Source organism: Thermobia domestica, chromosome 9 (genome assembly GCF_964235325.1).
Source record: "Thermobia domestica chromosome 9, izTheDome1.hap1.1, whole genome shotgun sequence".
Classification (NCBI taxonomy): domain Eukaryota; kingdom Metazoa; phylum Arthropoda; class Insecta; order Zygentoma; family Lepismatidae; genus Thermobia; species Thermobia domestica.
The window spans coordinates 185501994-185521716 of NC_137462.1; the positions used below are offsets into that span (position 1 = coordinate 185501994).

The 19723-nt window shown below is 33.7% G+C and overlaps 1 protein-coding gene across 1 annotated transcript in view; it reads right to left on the reverse strand.

The window, feature by feature from the left end:
• LOC145660502 (lysosome-associated membrane glycoprotein 5) overlaps window positions 1–19723 on the reverse strand; it is a 55314-nt gene that overhangs the window by 11813 nt on the left and 23778 nt on the right. Inside the window, exons 2-6 of the mRNA XM_081725628.1 lie at window positions 15320–15408; window positions 10986–11049; window positions 6073–6200; window positions 3793–3909; window positions 2269–2356 (exon numbers count right to left, since the gene is read on the reverse strand). Coding sequence (XP_081581754.1) covers window positions 2269–2356; window positions 3793–3909; window positions 6073–6200; window positions 10986–11049; window positions 15320–15408 — 486 coding nt within the window. The remainder of the gene's footprint in view (window positions 1–2268; window positions 2357–3792; window positions 3910–6072; window positions 6201–10985; window positions 11050–15319; window positions 15409–19723) is intronic.

Here is a 19723-nt window from a genome sequence, read left to right on the forward strand (position 1 = left end):
TTAGTCACGTTTAACTTGTGATTACCTTGTACGTAAGGGCAGGCGTTTAAAAGGTTGTTCTTTGAAGCAGGCTAACAAGAGAAAGAGCCACGCCAGAACACGTGAACAGACGGTAACACAAAGCATCGTGACTTACGCTATATTGCCAAATTTCTCATGAACGTCAATCAGGATTGCAGACTCCAATTAAAATAACTAAAAGATTTGTTTGGTGCCTTCTCATTCCTATACAGGAATAAATGTCCATAATTATTTTTTTATTAATTATTACTTTTCGTATTAATTTGAAAGGAACGTGACTTTGCGACTACATTACAGTGCCGCAACTGCTTGGAAATGGAGATAATTGTGTAAATCTTTCATTATCTATTATAGCTCACATTATCATTATCTTTTATCTAATTCTAATACCAGAGATTGACAACACGGCCGCAAGCTGTGCGGAAAATTTGTAGTGTTTTTATTTTTTTCATCATTTTTAGAAAAGACTATTTGTTGACTTTAGGTATATTTAGCTATAGATGTATTTATTAGACTTTGCAGAAACCAAATAATTCAGATGATGGACAAGTCGTTGATAGATGGACTATCTAAACTATTGTATGAAGATTTTTCCAAGTTGAAACCCAAAGAAAATTACGAATAGATTTAGCCAGGGATAATAAAGAAAATAAAGGAAACTTCGATTATTCATTACCACAAGAATCTTGAAAGTCTAGGTAATTGTGTGAACTTTTCATTATACAAGTCTGGCTTTACCTAATCATAATACGGGAGAATGACAACGTTGGTCTCAAGTTGTGCGGGAAATTTTACGGGAAATTTTATAGTCCCCCGTTTTAAAATGGTGTATATAATATTTCATACACATGACAGTGATTCAATAAAGTCAAGATTATGGTTACGGAAGATTATGGTTACAATGTTCGTTGGAAGATAATGGAAGATTATTTATCACCTTCGCCGGAAGATTATGGTTACAATGTTATGTGGTTTTGTAGATGTACTGCTAACTCATTTTCAGAGACGAGGCGATATAAATCTCACATCATATCTGAGGTACTACTACAGCTTCGGGCTATAATTCGAAGAAACCCTCCAGGCTTCTGAGTACAAACGTATTCTTGCATGATGACAATCCCAGGTCTCATAACATGATCAACCCTGGAGAGAATGACAGAATTTGGATGGCAACTTCTTCAACACCCACCTTACAGCCTCCGACTTAGCCCCGAGTGATTTTTCACTTGTTTAGCCTACTCAAATCCCATTTTGGCGGAAGACGTTTCCGTGGAAATGTGTGAATTGGAGGGATATGTACCTAAGACAACAATTCGAAAGATTTATATGTCGCATACATTAAGGTTATGGCACATTAATGGAATTAGTGTATCAATTGTGGAGGACTTTTTGGGGGGGGGGGAGGTATAGCGACCTGTAACCTGTAATTGACTTTCCTAATATTACATATTACATATACACTTTATCTGTTTGTGGGTACGGATTGCAGATATCTACCTACATCAATATATGAGTAATTTTATAACGGTGAAATATTGCCAATGTGCAATAAATTATATTTTGTCCATGGTCAGATGCTCTCTTTTTATGTATTTACAAAAAATCTAGTTAAAGTACATTTAACTATTTAATTACCAACTATAAAAAAAAATCTGGTGTTTACCTTTATCGACTGTCATTCCGAAATTTATTTATCTTTTAACAATCACCAGATTCAGGTCAGAGGCCATTTTATCCTGGATATTTACAAAAACAATAACAATGGAAAGGATTTGGGAAGATATCGGCCAGAGCCTGTTTAGTAGGTACCATCCCGGCATTTGCCTGGTAGGGCTGAGGAAAACTCTGGAAAACCCCAGTCAGGATGGTCGGAAGCGAGAATCGAACCCACGGCCTTCCGAATGCGAAGCCAATGCTCTACTACTAGAGCTATTTCGCTCGGTGATGTATTTAAACTCTTGTAAGTGTGATTTTCTATTCTTCTTAAAGAGTAACTAAAAAATTATACGTATAAGCAATTAAACAATTCTTATATCATTGTCTTGTTTAAATCAACTCGAAAATGCGATTGCAAGTTTACCTCTCACGGCCATTATGACTGAAGATATTTTTATTAATCACATTACATGAGTGACAAATTTACACAATGAAAAAAGAAAAACAGTAACTTCATTTTTAATTTTCTATCATTAGACGGGATAACAAAGTTTATACTGTAGGCATGATATTGAAAAGGAAAACTCTTACCTGGAGTATTTGCGTTTTCAAATTCTCTCTCAATGGTACTAAACGAAAAGTCCACCTTTTCAACATACCATAATTCACCACCAAGGGTCTAAAACAGATTAAAAAAATAATCAAATTCGTATGTCAACATTATCAACAAACTTCGTACCATTCTCAGGATGAAAAGTTATTAAAAAATATTTCCTTACACTCGTATAACAGACATATGAACAAATCTTCAAAATTCAGAACACAGTAGCAGGGCACTGCTATCTTAATTTGGTCGAGTCGGAAACTTACTTTTCTTAACTTGAAAAATTAGGGGATAATTTCTGAATAATATTGAGTAATGTTAAACGAACTATCATATTTATCTCCAAGTCTTCATTTTCAATTAAAAGTTTTTGTTCTCCTTGAAAAAGCTTTATTATATAGCGAAAATAGTGTAGCGTATACCTGGCGAACTGAATTTGCTGGGGAGCGAACTCTCGAGATATTTTCGAAGCAACACGTAAATTATTGCCTTCTTTACTTACTTTTTAGCAATATTTCCCAGTCGAAATTAAACTACAATTGTATTAATATGCTACAATTTTAATTATTTAAATTGACGCATGTTTATAATAATTTGTAAATCTTCTCTTTTATTTACTGTGTCTATTATCTGTATTGTTTCAGTGTTCCCTGACACCTTCTTCAGCAGATCTGGATAACTCACGTGCAACTCCTCACTAGTGCAACTCACTTCTAGAATTTTATCTTGCACAATTTCGTATACATTGTAAATAAACATTCAGAAAAAAAACTTGTAATACATATAACTTCTATGCATTAGAATCCTTACTTTGAAGATTTTATTTCTATTGAATACTAAAGCAGAAGATTTTTATGAAGACTATAATTTTCTGTTAATTTGTAGAAATCTTGCTTACTTATTAGAGGAACTTTGTGAAGATGCTGTTATAATCTTAAATTTACGATTAAATCACAATTCAAAATAAAATTCCAAGAAGTGAGACGAGTGGCCTGGATCTGTTGAAGAAGATGGCATGGAACACCGAAACAGTACAGTTACTATTAATATGAGCACAGTAAATAAAAGAGTACGAGTACAAATGAAGATACAATTTTGTTTTATCTTGAGTGAAAGCTTTTTCTCTTTTAGAAGCGTAAAGTAGATTAACGATTCATGGATATCTGGCAAGCTTTGAAATGCTCCAGTCCAAGAATAGTTATTATACCCGATTTAGTTTTTCTGGTATTTTCTTCTTAGGTCTTCGATGGTTTACGAAAGTAACTGCAGTAACTTATAATAGTATTAATTTCAACCCAGAAGATACATGTACATGTTATTCTGAAATTGATGATTTATTATTTGAGGAGAAAAATCTCGATTATAGGCCACACCATGATTTTTAAAGCCAAAATTTAGGATAAAAGTGCGGCCTATATTCGCGCAAATACGGTAAATAAGCCATCCAAGTTGGGAAATGTGATAGACAATCTAAGTACTAAATAATTATATTAAATGAAGCCATCACTCACCTTACTAAATCTCCATTCTAAACTGTAAGTTCTCCATTGTAAGTTAATGAAAGATCTGTCACCGTCTTCACAATCACCAGTAATATCAGGGGATGGAGGCACAATGATAGTTGCGATCTAAATATAAATAAATAAGATATTATGTAGAAATGCCGAAGCTATCGACAATTTCCAACGATCTCAACTTTGTTAAAGCTGAGTATTAACGAAGAACGAAAATATTACTCATTGTAATTCTGCAACATATATACTGCTTTACTCTGATGTAGGAATTTGCTATATAAACGTTTCAAATAATCTCACTTATGTTAAAAATGAGGAACTAGTAACCTAACGGTTTATGCTTATTTAGTTATGTTTATGCTTTATTTAGTTCAGTTACGGGAAGATTGAATATTCTTGCAGCTAGACCAAGAAAATAACGATTTAAATAAATAGAAGTCTTGTTTATCCTTCTAACCAATCATTTTTAACCAGATGTGTGCTCTTTAAGAGCTTACATGTATCGTTATGTTTTTGTAAATATTATTAGTATAATTTCGATACTTCTACGTTCAGAAATCTTTTATGAAAATATCTATCCAGGACGATCTTGAAAGAAAGGTTGAAAGAAATGTTTTTACTACCATCTTTTCTTTTCTTCTTGTAGATTTAAGAATGTCCTCGGTATGTCATCTCACCATACCTCTCTTTATGTTAGTTAATTTAGTATTTTTTTTTTTCAGCGACATATTTTTAAACATTTCTGCACATCGTATATGTACAATAACAGAGGTCGAAGTGAGACGGTATGCGGTGGTATGCCATAGCGCCTCTGGTTTTTCAGTAATGAGGACATACTGTCTCTGGTTTTTCAGTGACCAAGACAATATTTAAATAGCCGGTATGTTGAGTCAAAATCATACTAAAACATACCGCCTCTGCTTTTTTTCCACTTCGAACACTGTGCAACAACAAGCAAAAGTAAGAATAGACACCCTACATATTGTTTTGTCAATAACTTTTCGAATAAATTGACCAGTTGGTATACAGTATTCAATATTGAACAGAAAATATCGTTCTTGACTTGTTCCGAAGCAATTGACAAAAGAAATGTAGGATCAGTAAATAGACTACTACCGGTATACACGTGTGCATAGAGCTCTCTTAGGTATATTTAAATAAAGTAGAACTTAGTTTTAAATTCTTACAGTTAGTATGACTTTTGGCATCTTAATTTACTGCCGGTATGCCAAGCCTACCTAACTCATTCACTGTGTACGAGGTATACGCATTTTTGGTGGTCATTAACAGTATGTCAAAAGTTGTAAGATATTAAATATTACTAGAGTATTTCCAGAAATATTTCATAGACAAACCAATGTTAATTCAAAGGTGTTCGGTTAGTCCACTCTACCGATTACCCGATTTCATCCTTTACAACAATGGGAAAATTTATTTCTTTGTTCATTAATTATTATTTACTATTTCTTTGTATAGAGAGCTATAAATACATCAGCCTATGTTACTGAAATGTTAGCATTTGTTGCTTTTGAAACCATTTCCATGGACTTCAAAAGATCATAAGAAAATGTCTATGAATTACATTTATGTTAACTTTTATGTACAGAAGTTCAAAAATAGTGGACATTCATTTCTCTTTGAGAAGCACTGTGCTCTTATTCAGAGTTGGAATTAAATCAAACAAATGTGGATTTTCTTCAGCCAATTGCAATATTTGTTTAGAACCAAAGTATCAGAATTTACTAGGTACGGTTGATAGAATAGAGCCAGGTGGGTAGATTTTGTGAACAACACTGTGCATACATGGGATATTTTGAGTTCATCGACGGAGCTCTGTATCAAACTTCGCCAAATACAAAATAAACATTACTAACTCATGATTGTATAAGCATGCATAGACATGAATTAGTTGTTGTAAATAATTTTGTTTTTGATAAATTAATAAACAGCTTCATTGACGAACTCGAAACGTTCCCAATACTGTTTATTAAATGCTCATTGAGAATGTAACTTTTTTTTTTTTAATATATAGGATAATGATTGTTCTCTTACGCTTGGTCAATATTAATGAACTTAAAGCATGTTTTTGTTTTCTTCTACATCATCTCAGAATACTACTAATATCATGCACATATTACTTGCATTTAAACCATTCTGTTGGGAATCGCAAATAAAAATAAGTTACATTCTTGTTTCTTTCTTACAAAATTTGAAGCAGTGGATATAACGAATGTAAATTTAACCCAAGAACATTGAAGTAAAGATTAAATATCTTACCTTTGCATTCCCCTCTCTATCGTTATATTGTACATCAATTTGGGCATCCATTCTCAACAAAATACAAGCCAATCCATCTTCTCCATCAAATTTATATGTAGCTGTACTTCTATTCATCGTTGGCACAGCTGGAAACAAAAAATAACATTAGTTATGTATTATAAGTCAATTTTAAATTAAAGTAATAAACTTCAAACTGTATCAAAGTAAACTTAACTAAATAACGCTATATAGCAGAAACAGAGGCTCCTTTTAGAGCATAGTGTAATATCTCTGATAATCATGTAAGTTTACTCAATATTTGATCTGTTGGTTATCATAGTTCTACTTAAACTTCCGAGCAACAAATAATTCAATCTAAAGAAAGACAACTCATAGAAGCTTGCCAGGTACTAAGCATCAATGAATTAGAAGTTGAGTGAGTTTAAATTCTTATCACTCTTGAAATGTTGCTATATATACACAATATATTACTTATATAAAGCTGTTATATGATTTCAACTTCTATTTTTTGTTTATGATACATCGCCTTCCATCCTAAATTAAATACACATTTTTTTTATATACTACTGTGCATTTCACCTAATGAACATCATGGAAAAAGAAATCAACTCGTCTTTTCGGCTAACCAAATATATAACGAGAATGCTTAACATGTAAATAATAGTTTGATATTTATTTTCTTTTCATTGAATACTCTCACTTAAAGGTTTTTCTAATAATAAAACTTTATGTTCTAGGAAAATCTCTTTGTGCTCAGCAAGTTGTTTTATTTGCACCTGATATTTAATGTTTTTTCTTTTTTCATTTCTGCTCCATTCTTCTCGTAGAAATAAAAATCTTTGCCCCAATTATAATAACATGAATACATCTGCTAGCTAAAATGCGTTATGTTATTGTTATTGTCTTGTTAATAGTTAATCATGGTTTTGTTTACAAATCGAACTAGAATAATTTTATGATTCAACTTCGAAATAATTGTTCATTTCATGAAAGTGAAGTGCATCACTTTCATGAACTTCATAAAAGTTCATTCATCATTGTCAATATCTGCCCTAGTAGCAAAACAGTAGGCACTGGTTGTACCGCGGTTGAAACATATGTGGCTCTGGATCTCTATTAAGTGTACTAAAACATAATCACTGTACTAAAACAAGATACCAAACTTCATCCATATAAAAATGCAATAATAACTGATTAAATCCTTCGAATAGACTGAGTAATGTGTTGCTTCAGAAAATAATGTTAGACTATTAATGTTTCTTCTGTATTAACACGCTTATTTATACTTTTCTGTTAAGACTTTCTTTCAAATTCTGGACGCGAATCATTACTACGGTACATATTGACAATATATAATGTAACACTGCCATATATTCATTAACTTAGAACTTATTAGACTATATTATAATAGTGCCATATATCTATTAACTTAGAATACATTTAGTAAGTTCAGTTATAGATATTACATTTATTTCTGAAAGTAACGTTGAGAGAAGGTGGTCAACTGAACAACGAAGATTTTTCTATAGTAAGACACATTCATAAGCAGAAAATAAAGCAAATACGTATTAGGAACTTTTCGTGTGTACATGCAATTAAGGAAAGATGTACTAGACAAATGCTTATAGAAAAGATTAATCCAAATTTCAGATATGGCAAATATTTTCGTTATAATCGAGTTTTAGATTAGATTTAAATAAAAGTAATAAAGGTTTAACCTAATGAAGATGCACTTGAATTTGTAATTGACTAATAGGTTAAATGAATGTTTGTATAAACTATCAAGGCATGAGATTAATATTAAATCTAATTAAGTCTAATAGACTATCATATTTTGCCATTTTAATATAAACGATCGCAATTATAATTCATATACCGGTAAAAGTAATAAGGAATCGTGGTAATAACATAGGACTATAAGCAAAAATAATGCGATCTGAAGTTTAGCTCTGTATTTGTTAGAAACACTTTAAGTTGTAGAAAAAGATTGATTTAGAGTCAAAAACCACAATAGGCCACTTTAAAACAGAGTTTTCAATTTTACATAAGCTAAAAGTTAAATATATCTATTCTTAAGAATAAAAGAAAATATCGAAACCAAAATGAGTTTGCTAAACAATTCAAGAAATGATTAACTCAATAATATTATCTTAAATACTGCAATTATTTCTTTATATCAAAAGAAAAAGAAAGCTATATTTTTTACAACCAAGATTCACATGACGTTACACCTTGGTACATAAGCTATGGAAATTAGTCACATGATTAGTGAATATTGTTTCTTGTAAATTAGCCAAATGGAATTCTTTACTGCTTACAACGTCACTTTTGAACAGATTTGGAAAGTTGTCATTTGGCAGAAGGTCCAATCCAATATTGGCACAAATAGTTTAAATCACTGATATTTGTCTCAAAAGTAAGATAAATAAATAAATAAATAAATAAATAAACTTGAACGATTGTATATGCCAGATAAACAATTCCACTATGTTTCACGTTACAGCTTTTGCTTCAGGAACACAAAAACGGCTATTGCATTGCGTAAACTATTTTTACAAACTATCATGTGACCGAATCTCACTGCAAAGTTCCGAAACAAAACTTGGCTACCGGTTAATCTATATATCAATTCATGAAGAATTTCAATGCTGCAATTACTTCGAGAAAAGAGGGGCCTCGATGTGATTGTCAAATAATCGAGACTATGAAAAGCTAAGCTCCTGCCTAACATAATATGTCAGACATAAGGTGGAACCTGTGCATCTTTGATCTGAAACTGTGAAAAATCATAGCATCCTTATTACTTCTTTTATTTGGTTATGTATGAATTTTTCATTGATCATTACATTAATAGAAGTGAAGATATACCGAGTAAATCGAATACAGCATTTGTCTAGTCTATTTTTTAGTATCATTCATTAAGACATGTACAATTTTAGTCATTTTTTGATCACATGTTTTACGTTAGGTGGTTAAAGAGTAAGAAAGAAGGGTGCAGATAGAAAAAGTATCTCAGGAAGCGCGAAGATTGAACTGCAAATACACCTTTTAAAAATCTATGACTTGTAGGCATTTGTCTTTTCTTTCCCTTTTTTAAACAAAGTGGCAATGTTTCCTTAAAACAATTTCTCGAAGTGTGCCTATAGCACTCATACTTACAGAGCTATGATGAGTGATGTAAGAGTATAAAGCAATTGTGATTATTCTAAATCATTGTGTTGGAAACCAATATTTTATTAATGTTCAAAATCAATTTCCTATTAAGGTACTATTAACCAATTTAGGGATTTGCTATCAAAAGTCCTAGATTGATCATATAACAAGACTTTTCAAATTAGAATGTATCAATTAAATACTTTATTCAACTTTAGTTACGTGTAAAGTTCGATAAAAAGCAACGTAACTTTACACATACAATTAGTTTAATATACCAAGTACGGAACAATCGAACTAGAGCATGTAGAATTTCTTATTAAAGTAACAAAGTTTCTAATTAAGAAGCAGTAATACTTTTGAAAAAATAGTAACAGGAAATGATTGATTTTTATGATGAAATAGAACTATTTCCCTGTTGATAAAAATAAAACAAATACTGTATACAAAATACCCACTTATTCAACATATCTCTTCAGACGATGACCTAATAAATCCACTATATTACATTGTTTCCTTCAAAGTTTGAAAGAAAAGTTTCAAAGAAAAAAATAATCCCAGAAGAATCTACTGAAAAATTATCCTCGAATGATAACGTAATTAACCCAATAACGTATCTTAAGTTTACAATAAATTTTGTTAAAGTCCCGTAAGAATCTACTTCAAAATATCTTTGAATAATGATATAATTCACTCATTATTTTACACTTTTTTTTTAAAAAAATTTGCAAGAAATGTTACAATTTCACTAGAATTTACACAACAAATTTCCAAAATTTTAAGTAAATAATTTTGTCTGTAGATTAATTAGGCTACCATCGCGTCCATAAACTAATTATGCCATTGTGTCTATAGATTAATTAGGCCACCATAGACATACAAATTTAATATTGATATTAAATTTTTATGTCTATATTGTTACATTTTGTGGACAGTTTTCTTAATTTTATTGTTTCCAATAACAAAAGCAATCCAATTTTATATTAAAAATAAACCTCCATCTATTGCAAGCCTATGCGAGATGTTAAAAGTTTGCTGTAGTTCTCAAAATGTTTTCCCCTTGTGGCGTCCATTCCCTTCTATAAAAGCTCGTCTATCATCAATATATGACAGAATATGTTTCACCTATTTTCACAATGTATTTCTAACGCAGTAACAAATATTTATAGTAAGAGAATCAAATTTAAGAGGAAGTTGGATTTGTGAAAAAAAGAAATTCGAAAAAAAAAGAAAATAAAAAATGTGTTGCCGTGTATTTGCAATTAATGTACTTCTATATTCGCCTTAAACCACTAGATGTCTTATTGAGAATATCAACGACAAGCTGTATATCCTTTCACTCATGTTTGTTTACTATAGTAGGTTAATGCTGAAAGTATATTTCATCAGCTGTTGCTCGAACGTCCATACATTGATGTTTCAACTGAGTTATAGCACGTTGAATTGACATTGTCGAGTAACCTACTTGACGATATACATGCTAAAATACGATGTTCAAACATGCTTGTGTCATAAATTTTCCTTGGCACTATTAGTAATTATCAACCAATCAAAGAGAAAAGTTTGTGTGCCCCATGGAAAAAGTGTTGAAACAATTAGATGCTAATAATTCTTTATTTTGAAATTCAACCATCTGTTATCTGTTTGCAGTTCATTCTTCGCATGCTTCCACTACCGTAAGAGCAGCCTCTATGCGACAGTCGAAGACGTCTACCGGTGGAGTCATCGTTTCCATAAAATACAAACTCTTTTCTCACCAGTAATCTCGTTATCCGTTGTCGATTCTGTTGCAATTATCTGATCATCACTACTCGGTTTTCCCTGGAATGAAGAATAACAATATTAAAACAATAAACACATTCAGGATCTAGTTCCAACTCACTGGACCTAGGAAAGTAGTTAATACCTAATTAGAATCCAACGAAAAATAGTTTTGCCAAAGATTTAACTTGAACCAAATTCCAGGTAGGACTAGTATTTTAAACCAAATACCACACACCATTATGTTATTAACAAAACTAATCTTAGTGTACTTCAGGAGGGCACAGTACTATTCTCTTTCTAATTCTTGCCTATCATGTATTGCTTCCAGCGCCCTCGCGACCATATGGTTAGCGTATGCACCTTCGGCTTGGGAGACTCAGGTTCGATGTCCGGTGGGAGCTCATGTGATTCACATGTGGACCTATTAACCTATGTAGGTCTATGTCTCATATTTCGTGTAGGTCTATGTCTCATATAACCTAAGTGTTGAATGGGGCCACAAACTCTAAATCAACCAACTCTACCTTATTTAACATATACTGAAAGGACCCCACATCACGGCAGAAACACATCTCAATATAACACGTGTTATTGATTGTAAACAGTGTAGCAGACAAGAAGCCGACACGAAAGACACCGAAGGAAGCCGAAAGAAGACGTACCTCATGAAAGGACCCGAAGAGAACAAATAAAAGCCTAACCACCGAGAGACTGATCAACTAACCAACACCTGCCCTGAGGTTGCATTGGACTAGGGGTACACCTATCCTTAACCCGAGGTCGCATTGGACTAGGGATCCTCACTACAACCAAGCCTCACGAAGCTGCCTTGGACTGAGGAACTTTCCTTCAAGACTCGCCAGAACCTACAGGTGCCTTGGAGACTGCTTGGAGAGAAGGGGCACCGTGAAAACACCTATTTCCTCTCATCTGGTCAATAACAAGATAGACACTATTTTACTCTTTGTAATCAAAGACATTTGTAACTAGCAATTTTTATAAATACATTGGTGAAGGGGTAAAGACTAGCCCGGACCGTTATTTAGTCTCTACCTATAAAACCATTACAATACACTTCTAGTCCACACACAAATATGAGATTTTTCCACTGCCGAATCTGACTACTCTTGCCCACTCCCTATTTCGTAGTTCTTGGAATACGAACATTCTGGGAATCAATTATTGAAAAATACAGCACCTAAGTTTAGATAAGCATTAAAAAGGAGTGTTTAGAGAAGTAATCGCCAATTTAACAAATACCTTCAATTACCCTTGTAGTTGAACCAACGACGGCTCCAGAGTTTTACAAGAGGAAAGTAAATCGTCAATGGCGCCGAAACTGGCTTTGCATCCCTCTCTCGTAAAATCAACCTTGCTTAGGACCTCCAGTGATTTTTCGTTTTGTAGACATTATTTAAATTCTGATGTGAGGTACAAATATTATAGGTAAAATAGCAACGAATTTGCCATTGCATAATTATATTGACTGTATACGTCCTACGGGTGTAGTTAACGTAATTTTTCATTTTTTTTTTTTTTTTTTTTTGCCAAAGAATTTAAGAAGTGGAAATTGATGGTGCTAACCTGCTCGAACTATTCCTTCAATTTGAATTTCTCAATCGATTCTGTAAATATCATTTGGTTACATGCCCATTAAACATATAGGGCCTTATGCAGAGTCGTTTTGAAGTATGATTAGCGTCATACTAAAGGCCTGACTACTGCAGGAAACATATGCTAGTCGAACTCTTTAATATGGAACTAATCACGCGTCAGAACGACTCTGCATAAGGCCCATAATTATTAGCACTGTAATGTGCCTCGTGAGTGTTTTCCACCCTAAATCTACCCTACATGACTTGACAATTGACTGTTCTCTACCTGTTGATAAGTCTAACACTTACAAATTTGACTGTGACTTCGCATGCTTGCTTTCACAGTAACATTTCAGAGGCAAATCAATTTGAAATGTACTTCAAGAGTATTCATCGCTCCCTAAATTGCTTATGAAATAAAAGTTAACATACATCATGTGTTATTAAATTCTGAAATTGTAAAATACATTAGAAATTATTTTATTTTTTCTGTATATGACGGTTGCAAAGAATGCTTCGAAAATGCACTGCGGAGTCCTTTCCCCTTGAAACGATATGAGTCAGTATTTTCCCGCGACAAACAAGTCATTCTTTCCCTTTTCATAGTGTGTTGCGCGCAAAACTAGCACAGGTTAGCTGAGAGGTACCACCCTCTTGCCTGTCTCCTCTCCTCTTCCGCCGGCCACAAGGAGGTAGGTAGAAAACATGTTTATTCAGTCACATTAAAAGTGTGATTACATTGTATGTAAGGTCAGGCGTTTAAAAGATTTTTCTGGAGTGAGGCTAGTGCGAGAAAGCAAACACGTGAACAAAGGGTAATATCAAGCATTGTAACATATTATGTTGCCAAATCTCTCTTAGATATCAATCAGAGTTTCAGATTCCACATAAAAATAACAATTTTTTGTTCGGTCGTTGGTCATTCCTACAAAGGAATAAATGTTCATAATAATTATTTTTCGTACTGATTAATCAGGCACGTGATTTTGTTGGCTGAGCCGCCCCTGAGTTGAACATTGTACCAATCGTCAATTGTTTATTCTTTTGATAATTTAATGTATCTTTTCAACACTGAGCCTATGAGGCATGGTGTTTAAAGTGAAATCTGAGCTATATATTTCTAATCGGAAATCAAATTTAACACTATGCGTACAGAAAACATGCATGTTAGCTTTTAGGATACTGAGAACTTATTATAAATTGTTCATTTTTCTTTTTGGTATATTATCGATAAAACGGAATATTACGTACTATATGATTAAAGGAAAATCACAATACCTAAGTACTTAAGAGGAAAACGCGAAACACCGCACCCACTTTGAAAATTGTAATTTGGATTTCCCTATTCTGTTAAGTAGGTAAACAAGAGAATGGTTCAATGTAGTCGAATGTTTAAAGCACGTACCTCTTATGCCCGTAGTCCTAGGTTTGACGTCTGATGGAAGCACGTAGAATTTTCGATGCTAACTCAGCATCATAAGACAAATGAGAATTTACTTGAATAACGAAGTAGAACTCCGGTCTAGACAGCCAGAAATAATGGCGCTGGGAAGCAATGCGTAGTCATTGATTACATATATTACTGTGCCATTGGACCTGACATATACTCTCGAAAATAGAGGGTAATTTCAGTGTACACAGCCAAAGGTTGATTGAATGGTCCTCACAATTATAAGATCATAGGCCTACGTCATTATATTTCTTTTTCAAGGAGTACCTCTTAAGAAAGAGGAGTTAACTTCAGTGACTTCATATATACACAGTATGAAAGGGGAAACATAACGTTTTATGTAGCATGTAAAAAAAGGACATATCAGTGGCGTAGGTAGGTAGAGGCTAACCCGGCTCAAGTCTCCCCATTAATATAATGAGCTCGAAAATTGGTTCTTCTTACATGGAGTAAGTTCCATTTGAATTGCTGATTTGAGAAACGTCATAAGTCACCCATTGACCGAAAATGAGTTTACATGCAATTTTAATTTTTGAAGGGTAGCTACACCGTTGGGTTGTGATATGTCAGAAGTCACGCTACTAGTTCGTGCAATATCGAGCTGCAATACGTGTCCCTGAGTTGAGAAACGTCACAAATCATTGGCTTACAGCATTATTTGACTTTATGACGTTTCTCAAATCAGCGATTGGGCTGTGATCCCTAATGTTAATGACATTTTTATAATTTAGCACAAAAATCCACTATTGTATAGACATGTTAAAAAACTTACTTTACAGAAGTTCTGTCTTTTAACCCGAGGTAAGATTTTAACAAGTTAGTTAAATATTGTATTCTTTACTCTTCTATCCTTTTCTCGTTATGATATGCATAAAAAATTACTACGAATACGAATAGAGAGACTTAAAAATGAATTAAGAGGTATCGAACTTTGGTTCGGAAAGCAGAAACAATGGCACCTTGAAGCCGGTACGATATCGTGGCCACTATATATTTTATAATGTAATATACAGTAATGAAAAAAAAATAGCAACTCCATGTAATTTTATGCGTTTAAGAAGTTTCTATACAAGTAAGCATAAACTGTATGAATTTCTGACTACACCACTGAAACATATAGAATATGAATAATTTTCGTGGGTATATATGAAGACATATTATTGTCACTATCTCCCTATGAAGTACAATTCATCATATGTTTAGTTTCTCGCTAATATTCAATATAAATAAACTAGAAACTAGAAACGTTAAAATAATTTGGATCTCATTGAATGTAACAAACCTTAGTTTCTTCTTCATCATTGCTGTTACTTGTTGTAGTTTCTTCTTCCTGAGATGCAACAAAGCCAATCGCATTCGTAATTAGGAAAACTTGGAAAAAGAAAGAGAACACAGTAGTTACTGCATAATTATTGATATTAGAACTGAATTCTACATGCAAAACTAAAATACTCAGGTAAGTTCTCAATAGGGAAGGTAATACTGTTTCAAAGATTGAGGAACAACTTAATTAAACACATTTCAGCATAAGCATTAGAATTTTGTGTACTTCGAAACTGTGTAGGTATGTGTAGTGACGTTAGTTAATTAGGATGGAGTTTGACGTCTCTTTGCGGAACATTACATCTCCATCCTTAACTCTCTACTAAAACCCAAAGTGTTTGAATTTCCCAACAACTTCCGGTTTCAAAATAGATATACATGGAGCAAAAACGATAACAGGTAGCGAGTAGCAATTTTTTGAAATCGATTAAGCGTTCTAAATATAATTACCATCTTCTCTCTGAACTCTCTGTTCAAACCAGAGGTGACAGAAATTAATCACTTCCGGTTTGAACACTGATTAGCATTGAATAAAAACTGTAATACGCAGATAGCGAGAAATGGTTTCTCTAATTAAATAAGCGTTTCAAAAATATATTTCTCTCTACTGTAATCTCTCTATTAAAACCGAAAGTGACACAAATAAACCACTTACGGATTTAACGTTGATCGCTATGGAGTAAAAATTGTAATAAATAGATACAGATACCTGCAATCGATTAAACATCTCAAGAATACATATCAATTCCATCCTGAAGTATCTACTAAAACCGGCAGTGGTAAAAATTCACTACGAGTTCAGGCTTCAATGTTGCTCTACATAGAGTTCCGTTTCAACGTTGATCGTCTAGAGCAGCGTTTCCCAACCTTTTTCAACTTACGGCACACTCGGGTGTTACTTGGATTCTCGCGGCAACTTATAGATATTATTATTTGTAAATATTAAATACAGTGGTATTTTTTCTGTGATTATTGATCTTCTCACAGAGAAGAAAGCTCTATCAATGGTTTTCCCCTGTGGTAAATCATTATGCTTACTTTTCATTCTAATTTTAAAATAGAAAACAATTGCAATGGAATATTGGACTCAGGTTTTTAAAAATACGCTTTCTTTTTAAAAACTGTATCCAACCTTTTACTAAGAAGGAAGATCACTTAATAACGAAAGAACAAACAAATCTCTTTTACTTTTAAAACACAAATGTAGGTAATTTGTCGAGAAGATTGAATGATATTTTAAATTTTCAAGTTACGAAATAGTCTGCAACAATAACAATGATAGATACTTTTTCCAACATTAGAAATGTACAGAAGAGTAACTTGGTATGAAACTTTATAATTGTAGATTCATAGTAGAGGTTCAGAGTAATGTGAAATACAAATATACATTTTTCCCTACGTTTTGCAATTTGATTGGTATAAAATTAATAATTTTGTTTCTATTCCTCGCGGCACACCAGCGGCTCATTCACGGCACACCAGTGTGCCGCGGCACACCGGTTGGGAAACGCTAGTCTAGAGTGAAAATGGTACTATATAGCATGAAGCGGTTTTCTGCTATCAATTACGCATCCCAAGAACATATTATGTCTCTTCTATTATAATATCTCTACTAAAACCGGAAGTGATATAAATCTACTACTACTTATGATTTCAATAATAATTGAGAAAAATTACGCTACAAAAACCACGTGGGGTACACGCGACACTGTTACTTGTTTAAAGTCTAAACATGGGATGAAGCACTATTCTTATTCAATCTTTTTTCCTTTTAAATAGTAATACTTAAGTAGTAGGGACCCGCGTTGGCCCGAATGACTCATCCTCACTCTCTTTCATGACCGGGGTGAAAGGTCAATGACCTGGCCCGGGGGCAATGACCTAGGGGTACTTAGGACCACCCCCTCTAAATTTTGGCAGGGGTACCATGGCCCACCCCCTAAATTTTGGCAGGGGTACATAGGACCACCCCCCTTAAATTTTGGAAATTGCCAAATCTAAAAATTTGGTGTGGTAACCTAGGACCATAGTATGTACCTCTATCAGTATTGGGTGTCTATGTCGTTCCCTTTCATGGGTAAAAAATTGCCAAAAATTCAAATTTCGGGGGATTTTGACCTAATTTATCCCCTTTGATGAGGTATTATTACCCTATATAGTTATATGGACGTATACAGGGGTCCATTCCCTTTCATAAGACATGGGTATATTAATGCACCCTTGAAAAATTTGGGAGGGGTACCTTGGCCCACCCCTTAAATTTTGGAAATTGCCCAATTTAAACATTGGGTATTATAGTACAGGACCCTAATATCTATTATGATAAATTTGGACGGTCCACCTTGTTTCCTTCTAGGGGTACAAAATTGCCAAAAATATAAACGTAAGCAATACGTTATACCACGTGTTTGGTTTTCGACCTAATTTATCTCCTTGGATGAGGTCCTATTACCTTATATAGTTATATGGTCATGTATAGTGGTCCATTATCTATCATAAGACATGGGTACATTGGTGCACCCCTTGAAAAATTTGGGAAGAGTACCTTGGCCCACCCCTTAAATTTTGGAAATTGCCAAATCTAAAAATTTGGTGTGGTAGCCTAGGACCATAGTATGTACCTCTATCAGTATTGGGTGTCTATGTCGTTCCCTTTCATGGGTAAAAAATTGCCAAAAATTCAAATTTCGGGGGTTTTTGACGTAATTTATCACCTTTGATGAGGTGTTATTACCCTATATAGTTATATGAGCGTATACAGGAGTCTATTATCTTTCATAAGATATGGGTACATTGGTGCACCCCTTTAAAAATTTGGGAGGGGTACCTTGGCCCACCCCTTAAATTTTAGAAATTGCCCAATTTAAACATTGGGTATTATAGTACAGGACCCTAATATGTATTATGATAAATTTGGATGGTCCACCTCGTTCCCTTTTAGGGGTACAAAATTGCCAAAATATAAACGTAAGCAATACGTAGTACCACGTGTTTGGATTTTGGTCGATTTTATCCCCGTTGATGAGGTCCTATTACCTTATATGGTTATATGGGCGTATACAGGTGTCCATTACCTTTCATAAGACATGGGTACATTAATGCACCCCTTGAAAAATTTGGGAGGGGTACTTTGGCCCACCCCTTAAATTTTGGAAATTGACCAATTTAAACATTGGGTATTATAGTACCGGATCCTAACATGTATTATGATAAATTTGGATGGTCCACCTCGTTTCCTTCTAGGGGTACAAAATTGTCAAAATATAAACGTAAGCAATACGTTGTACCACGTGTTTGGTCTTTTGGCCCAATTTATCCTCTTAGATGAGGTTCTATTACCTTATATGGTTATATGGTTATGTATAGGGGTCTATTCCCTATCATAAGACATAGGTACATTTGTGCACTCCTTTAAAAATTTGGGAGGGGTACTTTGGCCCACCCCTTAAATTTTAGAAATTGCTCATTTTATATATTTGGTATTATAGTACTGGACCCTAACATGTATTATGATAAAATTTGGGTGGTCCACCTCGTTCCCTTTTAGGGGTACAAAATTGCCAAAATATAAACGTAAGCAATACGTTGTACCACGTGTTTGGTTTGACCTAAGTTATCCCCTTGGATGAGGTTCTATTACCTTATATGGTTATATGGTTATGTATAGGGGTCTATTCCCTATCATAAGACATAGGTACATTTGTGCACTCCTTTAAAAATTTGGGAGGGGTACTTTGGCCCACCCCTTTAATTTTGGAAATTGCCCCTTTTTTACATGTTTGGTATTATAGTATAGAACCCTAATATATATTACTATAAATTTGGGTGGTTCACCACGTTTCCTTTGATGGGTACGAAATTGCCAAATTTTAGTACAACCACGTGTTTGGTTTTGGCTCAATTTATCCTCTTGGATGAGGTCCTATTACCTTATATGGTTATATGATCATGTATAGGGGTCCATTCCATATCCCCTTAAATTTTGGAAATTTTCCAATTTAAGCATTCGGTATCATAGTACATGACCTCAACATGTATCATGATAAATTTGGGTGGTCCACCTCGTTCCCTTTTAGGGGTAAAAATTACTAAAATATAAACATAAGCAATATGTTGTACCATGCGTTTGGTTTTTGGCCCAATTTCTTCCCTTTGATGGGGTTCTATTACCTTATATGGTTATATGATCATGTATATGGGTTCATTTCCTATCATAAGACATGGGTACATTGACGCACCGGGAGGGGTATCTTGGCTCATCCACTCGGTTTTAGAAATTGTTTTAATATAAGCATTTGGTATCATAGTACAGGACTTCAATATGTACCACTATAAATTTGGATGGTCCACATCGTTCCCTTTC